The sequence below is a fragment of the Apaloderma vittatum genome, unplaced genomic scaffold (genome assembly GCF_000703405.1).
Source record: "Apaloderma vittatum isolate BGI_N311 unplaced genomic scaffold, ASM70340v1 scaffold16438, whole genome shotgun sequence".
Classification (NCBI taxonomy): domain Eukaryota; kingdom Metazoa; phylum Chordata; class Aves; order Trogoniformes; family Trogonidae; genus Apaloderma; species Apaloderma vittatum.
Window position 1 is genome coordinate 48,467 of NW_009731374.1, and position 20,736 is coordinate 69,202.

At 37.3% G+C, this 20,736-nt stretch overlaps 1 protein-coding gene across 1 annotated transcript in view; it reads right to left on the reverse strand.

The window, feature by feature from the left end:
* Positions 1-18,865, reverse strand: part of SLMAP (sarcolemma associated protein) — a gene marked incomplete at its 5' end in the record, with an annotated part of 41,909 nt that extends 23,044 nt beyond the window's left edge. The window contains 12 exons of the mRNA XM_009875161.1: positions 26-82; positions 5,386-5,448; positions 9,459-9,509; positions 10,096-10,146; positions 10,232-10,400; positions 11,545-11,682; positions 13,161-13,301; positions 14,142-14,213; positions 14,504-14,599; positions 16,023-16,085; positions 17,622-17,658; positions 18,793-18,865. Coding sequence (XP_009873463.1) covers positions 26-82; positions 5,386-5,448; positions 9,459-9,509; positions 10,096-10,146; positions 10,232-10,400; positions 11,545-11,682; positions 13,161-13,301; positions 14,142-14,213; positions 14,504-14,599; positions 16,023-16,085; positions 17,622-17,658; positions 18,793-18,865 — 1,011 coding nt within the window. The remainder of the gene's footprint in view (positions 1-25; positions 83-5,385; positions 5,449-9,458; positions 9,510-10,095; positions 10,147-10,231; positions 10,401-11,544; positions 11,683-13,160; positions 13,302-14,141; positions 14,214-14,503; positions 14,600-16,022; positions 16,086-17,621; positions 17,659-18,792) is intronic.
* Positions 18,866-20,736: the final 1,871 nt, after the last annotated feature.

A 20,736-nucleotide genomic window follows, 5' to 3' on the forward strand; every position in this document is an offset into this window, starting at 1 on the left:
CAGTTAAGCAATCCAGAAGTCTAACCTTTTAAAAGCTTTGTTTCTTCCACTTTGGTTAGATGTCCTTCATCTATGATCTTGTCTGCCAAACAAAGTAACTGTTACTTTCCAAGCTCAAACTAAGCAAGCTTTTCCCTGCACACATCTACGCAGACTACATTCCATGACCAAATTAAAAGCTGATAATATTACTTCCTACTCAGACTTGAACAAAAACTTTATTCTAGCATGGAATAATGAAACAGAGCACACAAGCCTACTGGAACTTTGTGATAAAGTGCATAATTGTTTCTTCTCAATTTACTAGCTTACATTATTAATGCTTCAGTTCACTAATGAGAAGTTAGGAAAATTTTTATGAGCTCTTTTTAAAATCTAACTGGGAAAAATAAATAATTAATACACTTCTCATGTTACAGTTTTTAAAAAAGGATTTCTAAGAGTTGGTTGCCTGAAGTAGATGCCACCCGATACAGCAGTAATCTAGAAATTCACCACAGTCAAAGAGAAATTCAGAAGGCACCTCCATATCACAACTGCTTTAACGGTGTCTGTTAAAAAGTCACAGAAACAGCCTTTCCTAGCTTAGAAATTCCAGAGAGCTGCACAAAATTCAAGAAATGGTGCATGCATCACATTCAAATTCACATAAACTGAGTTTACATATAGCATTGATAGAGAAACTTCGTGTATGTCAGGACATGAAGGCAAACCAGAAACCCAAGGGAAGAACAGAGTGGGACTAATCAGACACTAAAAGAATTGTTGAACCAATAATCCATTTCTTTGTCAGAGGAGATTTCATTATTTCAAACTCCTTGAGAACCAGCTATGGATGCTAACATGCAACGTTATCAAGGGTCACGTATCTTACAGATCTGTGCAGCAGATCTTGCAATTTAAACCACGTTGAAAGCTGTTAACATCCACCAAAACACCAGGCTCAAAGCTGCCTCTGCTCCGCGCTCTCCCTGCCTGACCCCCGACAACCAGGGACAGAACTGAGCTTCCTGGTTACCCCGTGTGCTGTCAACACGGAACTGAGATGCAGAGAAGACTGGATGAACTGCACATACAGGAGAGATCAGATTAAGGAAGCTGGATGACAGTAAATCCTTTTCAATAGTCAATTAAAAACAAAAAAACAGTGAGCTTTTGTCAGCATTTCCAGCTTCAAGTAATTCTGAAGCTTAAGAAGTCTCTTATGCTCCTCTGAGGGTTGCTGTAACCATGACAATTTAAAGGACAGGGGCAGGACAAGATTCGAAGGGAGAGAGCTTTTTCAATCATAAACAGCAGACGAGTTCTCAGAGAATAAAAAAACAAAACCAAAACCCCCAACAAATTCTGAGGTCTGAAGAAGGGTTTGCATGATCAAAAGCTTGGTCTGCTCCCCTCTCTCTCCCACAGGCAGACCAACCAGTCTAAAAGAGACATCCTCTCCATCCACTTTCATCAACAAATACTGTCATGCATTCCTGTCACATCTGACAAATACTGCTCCAGAAATAGCCTGAACAGCGCATTGGATTTTCAGGATTAGCTTCAGGTCTCAAGCAACTGCAGGAGATCACTCATCATCCAAGTCCAGGACAGCCTCGAGTTGGTCAGAGCGCGCTGCCTGTGCCCGGCCTGGGGAAGGCACCGCGCAGGGAATCGAGTTACTGCAGCCACATGCAAAGAGTTACTGAGCCGTACCATGAGTCCTCTGCCATTTAAAAATAAAATAAATAAAATCTAATCAAAAGTCTTCATACGGGATTATTCCAGGAAGAAATGCAACAAGAAAGCGGCTGAAGAATTGTGCCCATGTCTGAAAAACTCAGCTGAATGCAAAACCCACAGACTCCACGTAGCTATCAACTGCTTGATCTGAAGAGCTCGTCTAGGCTGGACTGTTGGGTTAAAAGAGGCTTCTATAATCAGCTTACAGAAGAAAACGTATCATTATAAACTGATGGATCTTGGATTCTTCACAACTCAGTAACTGTTAAAAGCAGAATAATTACAGTGCAAAACAAAGAAACCAGTCTTCTTGACTCAAATGTGTTTCCAAACCTTTGCAGCAGCTCTTTATGCTTTGTCAGTTTCTATGACTAAAAATACCTCCAGACTTCAAACACTTTTTTTTTCTTTTCCATGGTGGCTTACTGCTTTCTAAAGTTCATTATGAATTTCAACATCCCTACAAAAGTTTTCTTCTCGGTGCTATCTCTTCAGCAAAGAACTTCAGCATTAATACACAAGTCCCTGTGCCCAGAGCAACCCGAAGCTGGTGCAACCGGCGTTCTTCACCTGGCGGCTGACGTATTTCCTAGCTTACAAACCATCTTTCATGCTATCCAGTCCCTACTTAACAGAAAGCAAAGATTTAATGATACACATTATAAATAATAATTTCTACTGAAAGAATTAGGTTTAAAGATGCCTTCAATCTATCTTTAAGATAGTTCATGTCTCTCTTGGCTGATGAATGCAGTTCAAAGGCAGCTTTCCTGTAGGTTTTCAGACATTTCTTATCTTTTCAATTGAAGAACTCCCTTTCAGATTTAGGTTGCCTACCACTATATGTAATGTGATAGTTAAGATCTGTTACTATTACAATGATTTACTTAAGTAAAAGGCCCTCAATACATTCATGGGTTTTTATCAGATTTGTCTTTGAAGGTGGGCAGTTTTGAAGATCAATGAAAGGAAACACAAATTTCAAACCATCTAAAAAAAGCAGGACGATGCAAGCCTTTTGCAGGTCATAAATTCACGGAAAAGTTGAAAATAGCCTTTCAGTCCATCCAGCTACTCCATTTTAGATATATTAGTTTATTTTTTTAAAAAGAAAAAAAAACTAGTAAAAAAGCAAATAATCGAATTTTATTTAAAATAATAAATGCAAAAATCACAAAATGGAGAAAAATTACGGACACAAAGATGACTTGTACTGAAGGGAAAGATAAGTTGCTAACAGGGCACCAAATCTCTCTTGTCTAAACATCATCACCATTTTTTATAATAACTCTTAGTGTACCAATCAAAAAGAAGCATTTGTGACTTTTGCTGTTGATGTTGCTGGTTTTCACCAGTGGTTACTGAAAAAAAAAGTAACAATGAGCAACAAGCGAACTGGATGTAATGATCAGAAAGAAACAGACTTCCCAGATCATTCAGAGCAACATTTCATAACATTCTACACATGTTGTAGATGAGGACAGGTTGCTGGATGATATCACAAGCCATATTCAGCTTAAAACATTGAAAAGAAAAAATAACTTCAGAAACCTACAGCAGCTGGTTTTTACAAATATCACCAGCCGAGTTTAGGATTCAAGCTCCACTGCAGCTCAGATTTTAGTGTCCTGTGTTTCTCTCCCTCCAAAAAAATTCTAGCTTTAATACCTTGAGAGGTCTTGATTGCTCTCAGCTAATAAGCATCTTCAACTGCCTTACAGCAACTGTTTTTAGCCAATACTAGAACGTATAATCATCTTGTTTTCCTTCTTGCACTATCTTAGATACTCCTGACTGAAGCTAGTGCTTTCCCACTTCCATAGAATCCTAGAACGTGCTGGGCTGGAAAGGACCTTGCAGGCTCAGCTACTCCGACGCCCCGCAGGGAGCGGGGACATCTTTAACAGATCGGGTTGCCCCGAGCTCCCTCAAGCCTGACCTCGAACGACTCCAGGGACAGAGCCTCCACCACCGCTCTGGGCACCCTGTGCCAGCATTTCACCACCCTCACAGTGAAGAACTTTTTCTTGATACCTCACCTAAATGTAGTCTGCTCCAGTTTAAAACCGTTGCCCCATTTTCTGTCGCTTCACCCTGTGCTTCTTCCCCAGAACCACGGAGATGGGCAATTTCCCAGCTGCACCAGCACAAGTCAGAACCTTCTCTTCTAGACAGATGGTACGATCGCCTCAATCTTCCTTTCTTTTTAAGATTTCTCTGTGGTTTGCAGATCTTATAGCTTAATTCCTCTGCTTCTATCACAAAACAGCAAACCCTACCTAACTTCGAGAAGCAACTTCTATTTCTAGACTAGGGGAGGCAGAAGTATATCAATCTCTGTTTTACTTTCTTATTCCTACATCAACATCAGTTGCATGTTAGAATCTTTGATGGTCACTTTGGCTCCTCAGTAATGACAGGATTGGTCACAGCTAATTCCCAGTGGTGATACTAATAGAAGTTTTGCTAAAATAGGTTAAGCAAACATCCAAACACTGAAAACAAGCAACCAATTTGTACTGAACATCATTCAGTGTGCTCTTCATTTTCGCTCTAGACAAAAAAGATAATTTTACTTCAGTTCATTTTTATGCACTGAATAAAGAGGACTCACACAAGATCCTCACAAACTTTAAAATTATTTTACATTTCAGCCTGACAGAAGGCAGAGCCATTCACTTTTGAGAATAAACATTTTTCAAATAAAGTTTAATTTTTCTTAGACAAACACTAGCAGTATCCTGTCATGCAGTTCACAGCACTGCAATCCATATCACAAGGCATAAGGTCCAACACGTCTGTTACATTTGCGTACTGAAATTTAAAAGGGAAGAGTCCAATGGGCATAATGTCAAAAAAAAAAGATACTTATTTCTGCTTATAAATAATTTCTCTCTGCTCAACTTTAGGTACATAATTCCTTAAATGAAGAAATAATTCTTTATGTGCAAAGAAATTTTCTTTGAAGTTTAATAGCATTTTTCTCTCATCTCAGTGATTTTTTTCCAGCTTAAGTTTTATTTGAATTACAGATGTGCAGACTGTGCTGTTTCATCACTCATTTTCAAAAATCATTTGTTCTGAAAGATATGTTTCTCATTCCAGAGTAATGTATCTTCTTAAAAACTAGCATTGCATACTCATGATCTATTTTTCTTAAGAGAATCTCTTAAATTTCCACATAAAAATTACAGTTTCATTTCCCTTTTTGTTCTTTGTAATGACTAACTGGAAGAATGTTTAAGGTCTTTAATTATCCGATAAATTGCATATATGTGAGATGAAGAAAAGGCATCATTACATGTTCTACTGCTTCCTGTAATGTTTGCTTAAACGGACAGTGTTAGGCTTTCAACTTTTTGATTTGTAACAGGTGAAAAATAACACTCAGTTTTTAAGCATGATGTGGCAACATTATCACCCTTTTATTGTTTAGAGGACAATAAAAGATTAACTGCTCAGAAGAGATAATGTGATCATTGCTTTTTCAAGAGCAAAGCTATCCTCTTTCTGCTGCTACAGGCACCTGCTTAGTACCACAATGCCACAGTTCCACACTCAGAAAATTTCTCCTACTACAGAAATACGAAACAGTAGTGATAAATTTTCTGGGGTTTCTGTTGTTTTCAAAGCAAATGTGATGAACACTATTGTACTCACTCTGACATTCTATGAAATGATGAATAAAAGTGCAGTCCCCTCCACTCTTTGAAAGAAAGTGCTCTAGTAAAAAAAGAAACACTCAAGTTTACATCTTCTTATCATTTTCATATTGATGCAACAAAAAATTTGAAAGGTATATCAACAATATTTGGCACTGTGTATTTACAGTGAAATTTTGAAACCTGCTTTAATATGCAAGCAGACAAGACATATCTGGAATGACGTCTCAGTGATATTAGAAAACTCATTATGCTTTTGAACTGATCAGAAGGAAGTATTTGAACTGCATTTCCAAAGGGCACTTTTAAGTATTAAAACCTATTAGCAGTTCTTAACATAATAAACAGCTCTTCACCTCAATAGAAGCTTTTTAAAAAACAAAACCAAAACAACTTCAACAAAATTTAGTAAGAATCAATTATTACCGGACCAAGCATTCTGTATTTGACATTTGCTGTATTGCTCTTTCAGGGTAGGTGGTGACAAATGATTTCCACTAAACATCCACTGACAACTTCACATTTTTGGCACACAGATTAACAAACATGGGTGATACTTAAATCACAATAAATTTAGAATACATAAGATGATGCACTACTGAAATATGCAACTCCATAGCCCTGATTCCTCTAGTTCCTCCCATTTGTTAATTCACAATCACACATGGGTAACTGCAAATAGCAAAACCAAGTGTTGAAGAAAAAAGAAACCTGTATTTAACTTATATTCTTTAGCAATTTTTATTAGCTTTAAAAGGGCATTTAAGAAGTTTTCCTTAGGCTTCATGTTTATCCTTCCTGTCTAATACTCTCCTGAAATGAAAAACATTTATTCTAAAAGTGCTGCTGCTTGTTTTTAAACAAAGTTTCACTGCACAGCAACAACAATTTCTGAAGAGACAGTTCTAGAATGGAGAACCTAAAAAATGGGCTCAATTCCCAGGTTTACCCAAGTCCTTCTACATGACCTCAGTTCAGCTCCCTACTCCACCAGAACACTGCATCACTGCAAGTAAAAAGGTGCTAATGCTTCCTTTGTCAAGAATCTCAAAACCCCTTTGACTTCAAGAGCCTAGCAACCTGATAAGGCTGCTTTTCAGTACCCGTCTACTGACATTTATTTTCCATATTTAAACTTTTTTTTTTTAAGGCATTTTACTTGCTCTCCTAAGTGACTGTACAGATTTCTTGTATCTATCTTTATACAACACATGGCTCACAAATACGAAAGCCAGATGTGGTGCAACTCACGGAGACACGTGCCACTTACCGAAATAACTCGGTTCGACGTGACCTTTCTCAGCGCCTTGATGCATACGCAAGTTACTGTCTTCTGCACCAAAATTTCCATATGCGCGGTGAGAGAAAAGGAGAGCCTAACCATCGGCATCTTAATAGGCTCTGTTATAAAAAGCCTCTTGAGAGTCTATAACCTGAGTTCCTAGTTGCTCTGCTCAGAAGTACAGCTCCTGGAATGTTATGGACAGCCACAGAAAAAAAGTAATGTCTCATCCTTACTCTTGCGATGGCTAGGTAGTACACCTCTAAACATACCTTGAGGACTTGACCTGAAGTTTCGAGAGATAGAGAGACCAGAAGAATCTTAAAAGCCTACGTATTTCACATGGGTTTACCACTTCCCTCTGATGGTGGGGGGAAAAAAGACACGTGTATCTTTGTAGCCAGATAGAGGAAAAGGTTTTTTTATTCCCTTACAAGCTATTTAGTACACACAAAAATCTGACTTCTGCCTTCAGTTGTGAAGGCAAAATATCTACCACCTCTTTCACTGTCACAGTTGCTGAGTCTCCATCATAAACCCTAAATTATTGGCTCTTCTAAAATAAGCAAGTCTACTCACAGGAGAAAAAAAATAAAATAAAAAAGTAACTGCCTCCTGCCGCTTTCAAGAGAACAAAATCCAAAATCTGGCAGATAAAACGACTGCCCATCTGTTGTTATGTGAGGACTGGAGAAAAGGACAGGACGATACAGAAAGGCACAGACTGTCACAAAGAGAACACAGGCCAGCAAGCTGTGAAGCGCCAGAGAAATGTGGATGGACCAGGTGTAGCAGAGATGCAGAAGAAGGTGGTACAGCTGAGTAATGAAAAAACTACACTAAAATATAGAATGATAAAATAGCATGGTAGGTACATGACAGAAGAAGGTGATAGACTGTATAAACAGACAACTTGAAAGAGAAGTTATATGTTGTCTGTGTTTGTAAAGGAAATGGCAGGCAGCTTCTAGGTTTAAGCACAAGTTGTATTGTTACTCATTGGATGGAGGAAGTTGTATTTCCATGTATCCATCCAGACCATACTTGGACTCTGATGCAAAAGTCAAAAAAAACAGTCAAAAAGGGATTGCTTCTTTAACTGTAACAAAAAGGTATCCGTGATACAATATTTGTTATAAAGACATAATAATGAATTCAAATTTTGAAACATTTCAGACAATTTTTAAACTCAGAATGATAAAAGGTAGTATTAAAAAAAACTAACATGACATTCTTACTAACAATTTTAAAACAAAGTGCTTATTAAAATAAAAATCAGTGTGATGTTAGCAGTTATTTCTCCATCAAACTATGGATTTCCACTCAAAGCTTGAAACCTTTTACTAAATGTTTCAATTTAGCTCTAGGATACTTTTGTTCACAGTATTGCCCGATTTTCTAATAACTTCCAAGGACTTACCTTTCAAAGCCTTTGTACAATTTATCTGATTAGAACAAAGAATCACAAACCCCTCAGTTTTGCTTTCTAAAGAAATTAACTAATTATTTTGTAGGGTGGAAGATTTTTTTAAAAAAAGGAAAACCAAATTTAATTCTTAACCTTTGTGTGAATCATTAAAAAGTAGTACCAACGTAAAATCATGCACCAGCAAAGTGGATCAATCCAGAGAATTGGGAACGGCCATTAAGTCTCCTGCTTGCCGAGCTCAGCATGCATCACAGCTAAATGCCTAAACTGCTAAGACATTAAGCGATAACTAGTACTTAGATTAAGGGGAGTTTTTCTGGACAGTTCCTGTCAGTGTTTAACAGATCTATCCTACAGCTCCAAAGTAGACATGAGGTTATGCAATGATTAACTACTTTTATTTTGCTGTTGGTCTCCCTAGTTAAGAAGCTCTTCATTAGAGCACAGAGAGGTTTCAAATCTTGTTTCAAAAATGTATACAGTAATCCTTAAACGCTCTGAATATTAATGAAAAACACATTTTCTCTATACAGGTACCTCAACCTTCCAACTAATACTACCACCATTCCTCAGAGCTTTTGCTATCCGGCAAGACACAGCAAATGCTGAAGAAAGCTACGTGAAGGAAAAGATTTTAAATTAACATAAGATAACAAACGTATCTTACCCAATGGAACAATTGAGTGGATTTAGAATTGTAACTGAAATAATTTTTGCTATACGTGATATTGGGCATATTCTTATCAGACAATTTGATCTAAGAATCATGAAGCATATGTTAAGACAGATTAGCTAAAATACTCAGCTTAAACTAATTGGTTTTTAAAAAAACCCACCCGTTAGTTCAATCTGTATTCACGCCTGTTTTACATAAAGACACTCCTGAGTTTTTAAAAGCTAGCTTCCACTATTGATGTACTTCACAGTCACATTTTTCAAATGTTATATGTAGAAGAAAATATGCTTTGCTGACTTTACTTACCTTACCCAACTGACTAGAAAAACGGCGTATGTTTGTGTTGCAAGGCACAATAAAATTAAGAGGGAAGAAGTCAACAGTTTTTATGTTTTCTTGTTTCACAAACTTGACACCACCCAGTGGACTCCTACTGATTCCAGTGAAAGTCCACCAAAATTATTTAAAAATATGACTTCCAAGCTGGTTCGTTACTTTATACAGAACTTCCTAAAAACACCTAGACTGAAAGTCTAAGCAAAAAAATGCTGGTCAGAGGAGCGGACAAATTAATTTTCATTTTTTAAGAGAACATTATTCAAAGTAAAACTTTGGAGAACATTTTGAATTTGTTCAACTTCAAACATCAACCATAAGACAAAAGGTAGCCTTAAGATACACTACCTTTCTCTGTGCTCCCATTAATTTCAGGTATGAAGTCATCAACTTGTATGCCTAGGATTAAGAAAGGGTATTATTTCTGGAACCAAGCAAAAAATTTCAGGTTTGTTTCTTTATAAATACAGCATTGTGAAATGCATCTGGCTTCTCAGTCTACCTCCTTAAGTACCTAATCAAACAAAACAGGCAAAATTTAATGCATTTTCCTGCGCCGCAGATCATGTTCCTGTTTGTTCGTATACAGAAGAGGTTATAATCATCTAAAGTATTACTGCCTATAACACAGACACACACATATATAAAATCCTTACATATGTGTGGGTGTATATATATATATATACATGTGTATGCCCGCGTGTATGTGTATAAAATCTTCAAAATCTTGCAGGCGAGGAGGGACAGGGTGCTCTCCACTGAGCAACGACCCAGAAGCCTGAACACTCGCTCACACCAGCAGTGCCCTCTACTGGCATTCTGCTGGGGCCACATGTCTTCCCATCTTCCCCAGTGACGGCAAGAACACACCACTGGGACAAACTCCAACACGTGACTCTTTTGCCAGACACCTAGACTACAAGATCCTTACAATCAAAGTAATTGAACAGAAACCAGCTTGAAACAAGAAACTGATCACACCTACCTAAGCTGTTGTGTTCTTTAAGAGTTTTCTCTTGCAGATGTTCTAACCGTACTGTAAACAGAAGTCCAAGAAAAAGATATTTCACAGATTAAAAGAAAAACAAATAATCAAAGCTTCCTCCTCACTAGTGACTAACCTTGTAGAGCAGTCAGCCGCTCGTTGGTGAAGTCATTATCAGCTTGCAAGGCTTCTATTTTTGCTTGAAGCTCTTGCTCTCTCTCTTCCATTTCATCTATTTTATGCTGCAATTCCTTTTTCTCAGCCAGGCCTTTCTGTTGGATTTCTTCTTGTCTTCCTTCCGCTACCTGCTCAAAAAAAAAAGATTTTAAAAATCCCCCCAAAACCAAAATTAACATGTAAAGGAACAGATTTCCTTGGGGCCTGTATAACTACAGGCACGTAAGTAACTTTCTTTGCTAGTCAGATAAAGAAAAGGGAAAAAACACAAAATTTTTCTACTGTTAGTTTTCTTGAAATGAATTTATAGAAAAAAACAACAGTCAAGATATTCTGTGGTTCTTTCTATCTTTTTACCTGAGGAGCCTAAATTTTACAGGAACATTACCATTAGCTCACATCAGTTAAAACCTGGGTGGCCTTCTGAACTGAATGTGCATTGCACAGATCAGCTTGATGAAGAGCCACATCTTTTCTTTGCTGGATTTCATGAGAGTAAGTTTCAGTTCTAATTCTTCTGCATATACTCATCAGTGACTAAATCACAACTGGGAAACAAATTGCCTCAAGACCAGCAATTTCACATTTTGATTTGGAAAGAAAAATCTTCTGTCTGAAGTGCTGAACTAGGACTCGAAGAACCGAAGTTTGAATTCCAGCACTCATCCAAGACAAATGCAACAACTGTCTCAGGTCTAGACAGAGAACACTACTGCCTTCCTCCACATCATCTGCTTCATCTGGATTGGAGACTCTTTGGGAACAGGCTTTTATCATACTGTGATTATTTTCTTCTCCAGCATAAAGGACCTTTAAATATTAAGATATTAGCTAAATAACAAAGCTAGCAGCACACTCCTGCCTCAGAAACTGAGCCATTTTATTACTATGTGGCAGGCTAACTATGTGCGTAACTCCACAAGATGCAACTCAAAATGCAAAATTATTTATAGTTTTTGTTCCTGTTCTGTCTATATAAAGCAGCTGAAGAGAAACGTTTATACCATATTTTTATATTAAAATATATTCCCGCTTTAAAAATACAAACTTTCAAACTGAACAAAGAAATCTTTTTAGCAATTTACTTAATTGATGTCAGTTCCAAGTACTTGAAATTTAAACTGAAAGAATATGTAAAAAATAGGAATCTTTTTCACTAACCTGCTGTTTAAGTGTTCTTTGACCTTTGATTACTACATTAGAAATTAAAGTTTGTTTATTTTTTCCATGCATTATAGTATCATTATGAGTCAGATGAAGTTCTGTTACTACCTTTAGCTTGTCAGAAAGATCTTTAATTTCATTTACAGCTCCATTGTACTTATTAGCTAATTCTCTTAATTCTTCCTGAGTCCGCTCATTCATTTCTTTCAGGTGAGTACATTCATCTTCTGTATTACTTAAACTCCGCTGTAAAATAAAATTATTGTGCAATAAATAATAAAGATACTATTAATATAGTAAACACTGAAGTTGATCTATTTCTTCCAAATGGGATGTGTAACTAGTCATAGTCAACTGCTTTGTTCCTAATCACTAAGGTTAAACAAACAGATCAAGTCCTGACAAAAGTACTATCTATACAAACCTTTGTAATGTTTTTAGATCGGATTATGTGGAAATACATTGGCTTTATCCATGTGTAAAAAAACCCAAACATCCTACAGTAGGTTATATAATTAATTGTGATTGACAGGAATGAAGAACTGAAATGTGATCTATCTCTCCCATTCTCTTCTGATTTAAGGTAACTGAAAGTTTTATAAAATTCTGTAATTCAGTGGAACCAACAGATTTCACCATACCTTTCACTCAATAAAGACAGACCTAACATATTATAAAAGCCAAAAGGTTCCAGGGAAGTGTTCCAAATTTTTTTTCAGTACTCCATAACATGGAAAGGCATCTAAACTAAAGTCCCTTTACCTCAAGAGGCAGCTGGATCTTCTTCACCACTGAAACAGATCCAAACATCTTCAAATAAAAGAACATTCAAAACTGTATTATCTAATAATTATTAAAGGACAACTTTTAATCAGGAGATAATGATCCTTCTGTGTGGAGGGAAAAGTATGTGGCAGGAAGCACTCAAGCAAACCTCTTACTGAAGTTACATTAATATTTCTGCCTCAAGAGACAAAGTGAAGAGGAAAAAGTAGAATAAATAGGTCAGAAAATTCTTCTCTTAGAAGAGGACTGGAGAGGAGAGGAAAGCTAGAAGTAAACATAAAACTCCAACCATTAACAAGTCTGTCAAGAACTACTGCCATATAAAAAGGTGTGCTGAATTAAAATCTCACAAGGTTATTTATTACAGCACTATATGCATTGCATTCTCTAAAAAGCATTAAGAGAGTAGAGACTGTGCACTAATTTTAAATTTTAAGATATTTCTTGACCTAAAGAAACAAAGCAAGTAATGGTAACGGAAAGAGAAAAAAAAGGGAAATAGAGTAATGAGAGATATAGAGGCAGAAATCTTATTTGAAGGAAGTGTCCAACACACTGTAATCTTAAAAGCTGATTCTTAAGTGTAATTTGTATGAGCAATTAAGCTTCTATTTCCACGTTTTACAGTTTAAACAAGGTCTAACAGCATTTTTATTATGTCATTTTCCCCTCACTTATTACCACACATATTAACTTCTGTAAAACAGTTTCATAAACTTGCTAGATTTCAAAATTTAAGGAATAGCTTCCCACTAACTTTAACAATCTAAGTATTGTCCAATAGGAGAAATAAGTACTCCTACTTAATACACTCCAAATGACAAAATAAAACAAATACTATAGGTAACAAATATTACAGGTAACAAAACAGGGATCCAAGTAGCAGCAGTTATAGCTATTTCAGGATTTCCAGAAGACTCGGCAAGAAACTTCAATACCTCCACTTCAGACAGTTTTCTGACTACTTCAATTTTCTCCTGAAGGACCCGCCTCAGGGACTCTTTGGCTGTTGTCTCATAATTGTGTTTGTCTTCTTGTAATGCTATAAGCTCTTTTCGTATACTGTCTTCTGTTTGATTCTGTACGTATAAGATAATTCAGATTGAAAGACGGAATATGAATTAGTATTGTGCTGATAGAATACATTACATGCTGACAAGACCTGTTCTATTCCAAAATGTTTAGAAATTGCTAACAGATGGAAAACATTATGGACAAATCAGTTAATAAGATTCCCGGCACGATTTGGTGTAAATCAGTTATTTTTTGAAGTGTACGTATGGCAGCACACACTCGGCCATCAGCTTGGATTACAGGAGAAATATAAGGTTTTTTTGGACACTGCTAAGACAATGTCAAGCCTAGGAAACCTACATTTTGACAATTCAGAAACCTATGAGGTGCCACCTGGAAGACCTCAAACAAGGCCTGCAAAAAGATTTCTCACAGTTTAGGTAATTGAGAGGACTTAAAAATAAAATAAAAATTTAAGGTAGGCAAACAATCAAGGCAGGGTACACTTGTTACTCTGTCTCTGAATATCAGATAGCACATCAATAATGCCTTTTTTCAAATCCTTATTTGGAAAGAGTCATCCACAGGGAACAGGGCAGAATGGTTACTTCTCACCAATGACAAACTCCTTTCTTGCATTTCACTGCATACATCTTTATGTGCATATACCAAAGAAACTAATTTGGGTTTAAAAAATGCTGAGAAAAAAGCCATTTACCTAGATTTGAAGTGATTCCACAAAATACAGATCAAATCTACAGTTTTCATACTATACAGGTTATCAGAATTGCACAGTCTCATTTCAGAAAGTTTGTTTCAACTGCTTTTCTACAACTAAGCTCAGAATATTTGAGAAGAGTTATCTTTCAGTGTTCCTAGCATTTAGCTTTAAGTGAGCTACTTACCTTTGAGCACGCCTGTAACTGATTTCCCATAACCTCTAATCTTGATAGCAGCCTGTCTTCATCTATTAAAGCCTAGCAAAAAAAAAAAAAAAGTATCACGTCGGCATCAGCACGTGCTTCCTGTAGAGTTGTGCTTCCAGTAGAGCTGTCCTTCAAAGACTGGAGTGTTGCTGGAGTACTTACTACTAAGTTATTTCAAACTGGTATATTACCACTAAATTTATTAAACATTACACAATTTAAAAGAACTGTCATAAGCTTTTTATTCTTTCTGCTGCTTTTCCACCCCTTGTATATTAACAGCTAAAATTTATATGCCACTGCATATTTCAGTCCCTAAAGGAAAGGATGCCTGCGGATACCTGCCAACTAGTATCGGAAGCCTCTTGCGTGACAGCAAGTAGTCGCTGAAGGGTTGCCAGCTTCTGTTCCAACATTTGTTCCCGATGTAAGGCTTCCTATGAAGAGAGCAGAACACCAATCGGTTCAGCTAGAACAAGTCAGAAAAACAGAAGCAATAGGAGAGATACTAAAATAAGAAGAAAAGTGAATAGCAAACATTGTCACATATTCCATGCTAAAATAAGTGCACCACATTTTATCCATCCACACATTTGTCATATTTTAATTAGAAAATGTTACCCTGTTACCTCAGGTTTCTGAAAATCTTGGTTTTTCAGGAATATGTTGCACATGCTGAGTACACGTTGTAACAAGCTACTCTTTCCAAGACTTATAGCCACTTAGACTTTTGTCAGTCATTTAAACAACAAAACTGTAAACATCAAAAGGCAGACTTGGCAGCTCCCATGCTATGAGCTGTTTATCTTCAAATCAGGTCACGAAAGAAAAATGTCAGGCACGAACTACTATTTTTTGGTTTATTTTAGTTTTATGGCAGCAAGATAGAAAAGCATCTTTGTTAACAATTGCAGGATACAGAGAGTGAACAGATTGGTGAGTGAGCAGGTATTTGGCCTTCCAAGAAAGTGCATCTGCCTGGGCTGCTCCCTGCTACTTCAGTAAATGCATACAAATGCCTCAAAAGCCTCATCATGAATGTGAATAAACAAGAATTGCCCTTACCAAACAGGCAAAATAAATCAGTAGAACTATACATAAATTAAACCTAGATACAATTTACCAGTAAGAATATTTTCATCTTTTCCAGAAAGCTGATCTTAAAATCCTTTCTGAAGAGTATGTTTATATTTCCACACACTTGAACATGTTGCCATTTTGCAGCCTCACCCTTTGCGACATGACATCTCAGGGAAACACACACCTACTAAAACAAGAGCAGGCACAGAAAGGCTGGCGACGCAGTGATGCCAATGAGGAAGAAGAACCGCAAAGCACTGTCCCCTCCTTTACGCTTTCCAGTAGATACAGGGACGAAAATATTCACACTAAGAAATTATATTCACAGAAACAAACTAGTTCTTGACACACAAAATAAACTATTGTTTTGAGTTTCTTTTTCTCCTGCCAAAACTTTAATACATATACATAGTACACCCAACAGCAATGGATGATGGTAAAAATATTGGGAGCAAAACTGGAGACAGTGAGACAGGAGAGGATAAAGGCCAGGAAAGGCAGGTATATTGCATTCAAGGGAGCCTTCTATAAAAAAGGGAGCTTTCATGTTTCTTTTACAAGTCACAGGCTATACTGCTCATGCAAAACCACAAGACTTCACCTAGAATTATACTACATCCAATTACCACATCTTACACTATTTCACTACAGAAAAGGTAGCTGAAGTGCTTATGTTTCCATCTACAAAATGCAGACCAAAGACATACAGAGCAGAACATCTGTGCTTTGAGCAAAGATTCAATGTTCAGCCAAACTAAATGACGTCAGGAGAGAACCTACCTGTAGATACTGTGAAAGCTGAAACAATTCCTGAGAATACATACTGGGAGTGTTAGCAGCAACCTGAAAAATAAAGAGAATTTAAGAAATAAAATTGTTTGGGATTTTTCGTTAAACACAAATAATGCGAAACTCAACAATTAAAGCTAATCATGAAGATAAATTTAAGGTCATAATAATGGCATTTTCAATCATTTATTGTTCTTTTACTATTTATTCTTTGTTGTATCATAGAACTTCCCAACCCCAGACTGAAGCCCTGCTGTGTTAATACATTTGCAAATTCTTGAATCACCAACACACCAAAGAATTTTAGGCTTTTGTTTCAACTGAGATTAAACTGACAAGAAAGAAACAAGGTGCACAAAGGTGAAGTCATTTAACCCAAGGACAAAGAGAAATCAGGGGCTTCCAGAACCGAACACCACACACAGATATTTCAATCACGTTTCCTCTTGACCTCCTAGTCATCATCTTCATCATTTCCCTTTATAAGTATCTATTTCAGATTTGGAGAATGTCTGTATTATCTTTAATCATGATTGAAACTGTTCTGGACTCGGGGGGATGAAAGGGCTTGTTTTGTCATTTTTTTTGGGGGGGTAAGTTTATTTATTTACTAATTCTTGTACGCTAAAATGACATAATTTTGAAGTTGCTCTGCATACAGTGATACCTGCAGTCCCTCCTCAGAATTTCTGCCCTTGCCCTGGGATTCAAGCTACACACGCCGTTTTGAAACCTCAACTCAAACACAAAGTCTATGAACTGCTCAGGCTGCTGCTTCACAAATAAGCTTCCCTAGTTTCTCAACATTTTGTTCTTCACATTTAAACTGACTCAAACCTATTCAAGCTAATCCTTCCAGTCACAGGCTAAAGAGACAATCAATTCCTGATCATCTGTGTCAAGGGTGTATCTGTTAACAGCTTTTCTACAAGTTCCCCACATTATGAAAACTACACTACACACTCCTTACTCCATGACACTACAGTGAGCAACTCTGGCTACACAAGGGTAGCAGAGGACTGGTCTCAGACTTCTTTGGAACACGCCAGAGCACTTTCTAGCCTCTGCAGAGCTGATTCTTCTCCACAAAAAAAAAAAAAAAAAAAAACCAACAACAAAAAAAACCCAACAAACACAGACCTCATCTGAACTTCAAACCATGAGCTACTCTCAGGTCCCGAAGAACAGATCATAGAATCACAGAATGGTCTGGGCTGGAAGGGATCTTCGAGATCATTTAATCCAACCTCCCTGCCATGGGCAGGGACACCACCTCTCGACTAGATTAGACCTGTTAATCTGTCAACCTGTACCTGAACATTTAATCATCTTGAAACATCAACAGGTTTTTTCCAAAGCCATATTTCAGACGCTGCACTCTAAGAAATGAAGCTCTCAGAAAATACACTGTGATACTCCATTACGTTCTCTACCTGACTTAACTGTCACTCAAAATATTAAATTAGGTGAAAACAGGCAGTGGAAAATATATCTAATGTAGAGTGGATTTCACCACTTGTTGATCTTTATAACAAGTCAGAAAACAGCATGTGGCTGAATGAGGCAGAAAACAGTGAATTACTGAATTACCTTGTCAACAGGACTTGGTAATGGAGCATGGATAACACTAAAAAATAAAACAAAACCCCAACAGTTAAATGTTACGTTGAGCAACATTTTCAAAGTTACAGAGTTATTTTCAAATTATAAATTCAAGTTCTATTCTAAAAACTCCCTTTGCCAACTTCTATTTCAGTAGTTACAAAATATTTTATTCTTTTAAAAATAATTTATTAAGAATTAAACCACTTTACATGCATAAAATAATAGATATGAAAAGCCAGTGGATATAAGACTCGTTTAAAAATCCAAATTAAGTAAAATATTATTTGGTAACTTACAGAATTGTATACCCTTTCACTAAAGCAAATGCCGAAGTTGCACATTCTCATCAGAACAAAAAATCTAACACTTGACATTTCCACTATTTCTTATTAGGACATGCAATTACATGGAAAATGTCCCATAATGACTTATTTTGACTTATCTTCCCAGAAGCAAAGGCACCCTAAAACTTCATGCAAATATTTCTGCATACCAATGATAACAAGAAATTTAAATAAGCAATTAAAAACGTATAATTGCTGAGAACAAAATCGGATTAAAATTATATAATTTGTCATTTTGTTTCTACTACTCTGAGATTTTCTCCAGAACATGCACATTCGTACAGAAAACCGTCTCAATATTCATCTGAGTTTGCAAACGTTATTCTGTCCAACATATTATATGATTATTTGTTTTCCCTCTCATGCCAGGCAGTTTTCATTGTGACACCAAACAGCTGCACCACAACACGAGGTAACTGTATGACTCGTTCAAAGAACATCAACAGTGTTACACGTACATGTGCACACACACACAGACACCATTAGCTCCACTTCAGCAGAGCAAAAATAAGCCCAAATGGAAAAAGAGGGAAGGAGAACTTGCCCCCCCATATTTTTCTGTTTATAACACCCATTCCAGTCCACTAAACCATAGCGTGTCAGAAACATCCAACTTGATGAGAACATTTTTATTCTTTCATAGTTTCTAAAAGCAACAAGCTAATGAGATTTCTTTTTCATAATGCAACATAAAGTTGTATGTTCTCAGTTACTTTCACTGCACAATCACCAGAAAATAAACATAACATACATCAAATCCTCATAATACAGTAGTTGAAACTTGCTACACGTGAATAGTTATTTAGTCTTACTCTGATCGCAATCGAGCTTCCATTCCATCTGGAAGAAACAGTTTGATTGTGGAGACTATACATCCATGGGTAACTGAAAAGAAACAAATACCAAGTCACCATGATTTCCTATTACTAAATTTTAAGTTCAATGGTTAATGTTACTGTAACCAAGCTAACTCATAAGAAATTCTGAGGCAGGTAAACAAGAAGAGGCATAAATGCCTTCAGGCACCAGGTCTCTCTTCTCGGACTTCCTCTCGGAGACAGGAAACTTAATCACTAGAAACTCAAAGAGGTTAGGCTGTGTACTTCGTCCTGGCTGTGAAGCAGTTCCAATTCTTCCACATGCAGCAACGCCTCCAAGTTGTCTTTGCTGCAGGCAGTTAAAAACATTAACTGTATGTTCTGATCATAAAATGAAGGAAAAGGAACACTGTTTACCCGCCCTAAGTAGTGGGAATGCAAAAGTATAAACAAAATAGCAAGCTACCTTTTTGACAGGATTCCTATGACAATATCCAAGGGACTGAAAAGATAACACATCCAATTTGTGTCCCTGCTTCAACATCTGGAACTTGCCAAATGATTGTTATTGACAAAGGAAAGGATCCAAAAGGGAATGAAAAGGGAGAGGATAGGAACCACCAAGAAGCACATCGTCCTGAGCACTGGGAGCAGCACCGCTGGAGACAACACATCCCTGCCTTGGTGTGCCTGTACGCACCTCGGGTGCGTCTGATGCACAGCCCTGCACAAGCGGCCTCAATTCAGGAGAAGGTTTGCTTCTCCAGGACTAAATTCAAGATGCTTTGAACTCAAGAAAGACCCTAACAAATAAGAGAAATGCAATATTTGATTCTTACATCAAGTTCAACCTTTCTCCACAATGTTACCCAAAAATCTTACTGATAACATTTTCAATGATGCTGCAAACCACCAAATCACACCTGGCTTTATGGTGGTGGTTTTTCATTGGGGGTTTTGTTTTGTTTTGTTTGGGAGGTGAGGTTGGTTGGGGTTTTTTTGTTGTCTTTTTTGTACAGTTCTAAGAGTTAGAAAGCAAAAATTCTTTCTAGTTACATGAAAGGTAGACACTACTCCCAAAATACAAGTGCAAGCTAGATACAAGTAAGTCACCTACCACTATACCTAAAGCACCCATCAACATAAAAAGGCAAATAACTGCTCTACTTTCACAGTTATTAATATCAGCAAAACAGTTAACTTTGCATTGGGAAAAAAAAGAAAAAAAAAAAGAGGGGCAATGGGTGTTTTAGGACATGGGTTATACTCCAGGGAAATGAGACAAGTCTTTGAGGAAGCTACCTCAATAGAATCTAAAAATACAGGAGAAATTATCCAGCTTAACAGGGCTGTTTTAACCTTTACTCAGTGCTAAAAGCTAATGCTTTAGAGAATCATCCTCTTGGCTACAGTACCTTGTTTTTTCAAGCTGACCTGGTAAAGCACTGAATTTCCATGCCAGGTAGTAACAGCCAGGACCTCAGTCTCAAATCAGATTAACCCAGGCATCCTGGGGCTTTTTCAGCTTCAGACCTAGGGCCCCAGAATTCACAAATCTGTTCTTGGGGAAACATTAAAAAAATTCCCATAGCAATATTAGCTAATGTGATACACAGCCTTCGTAACGAACAATATTTCCTTTAAGGCATAAAGAGGAAACCTGTGACTTGAATAAAAACGCACCGGGGTATGAGAAAGAGAGGAGGAGCAGCAGCTTCACCCGTGGGTCACACCTTAAGACTGAAAAAAACCCAACATCACCCAAAAGCCCAAGGCAGAGGTAACGCAACGCACAGCACATCACCCCAGCCGGACGGGCAGGACGGTAACAGCTGTTTCAATTCGAGTCCGTGTTTTTCCTCCCGGCAATGAAGTAAAACGAACGAAAAGCGGCAACGGAGCGGCCGGACCAGGACGGGACCGTCCCACCCCCCGCTT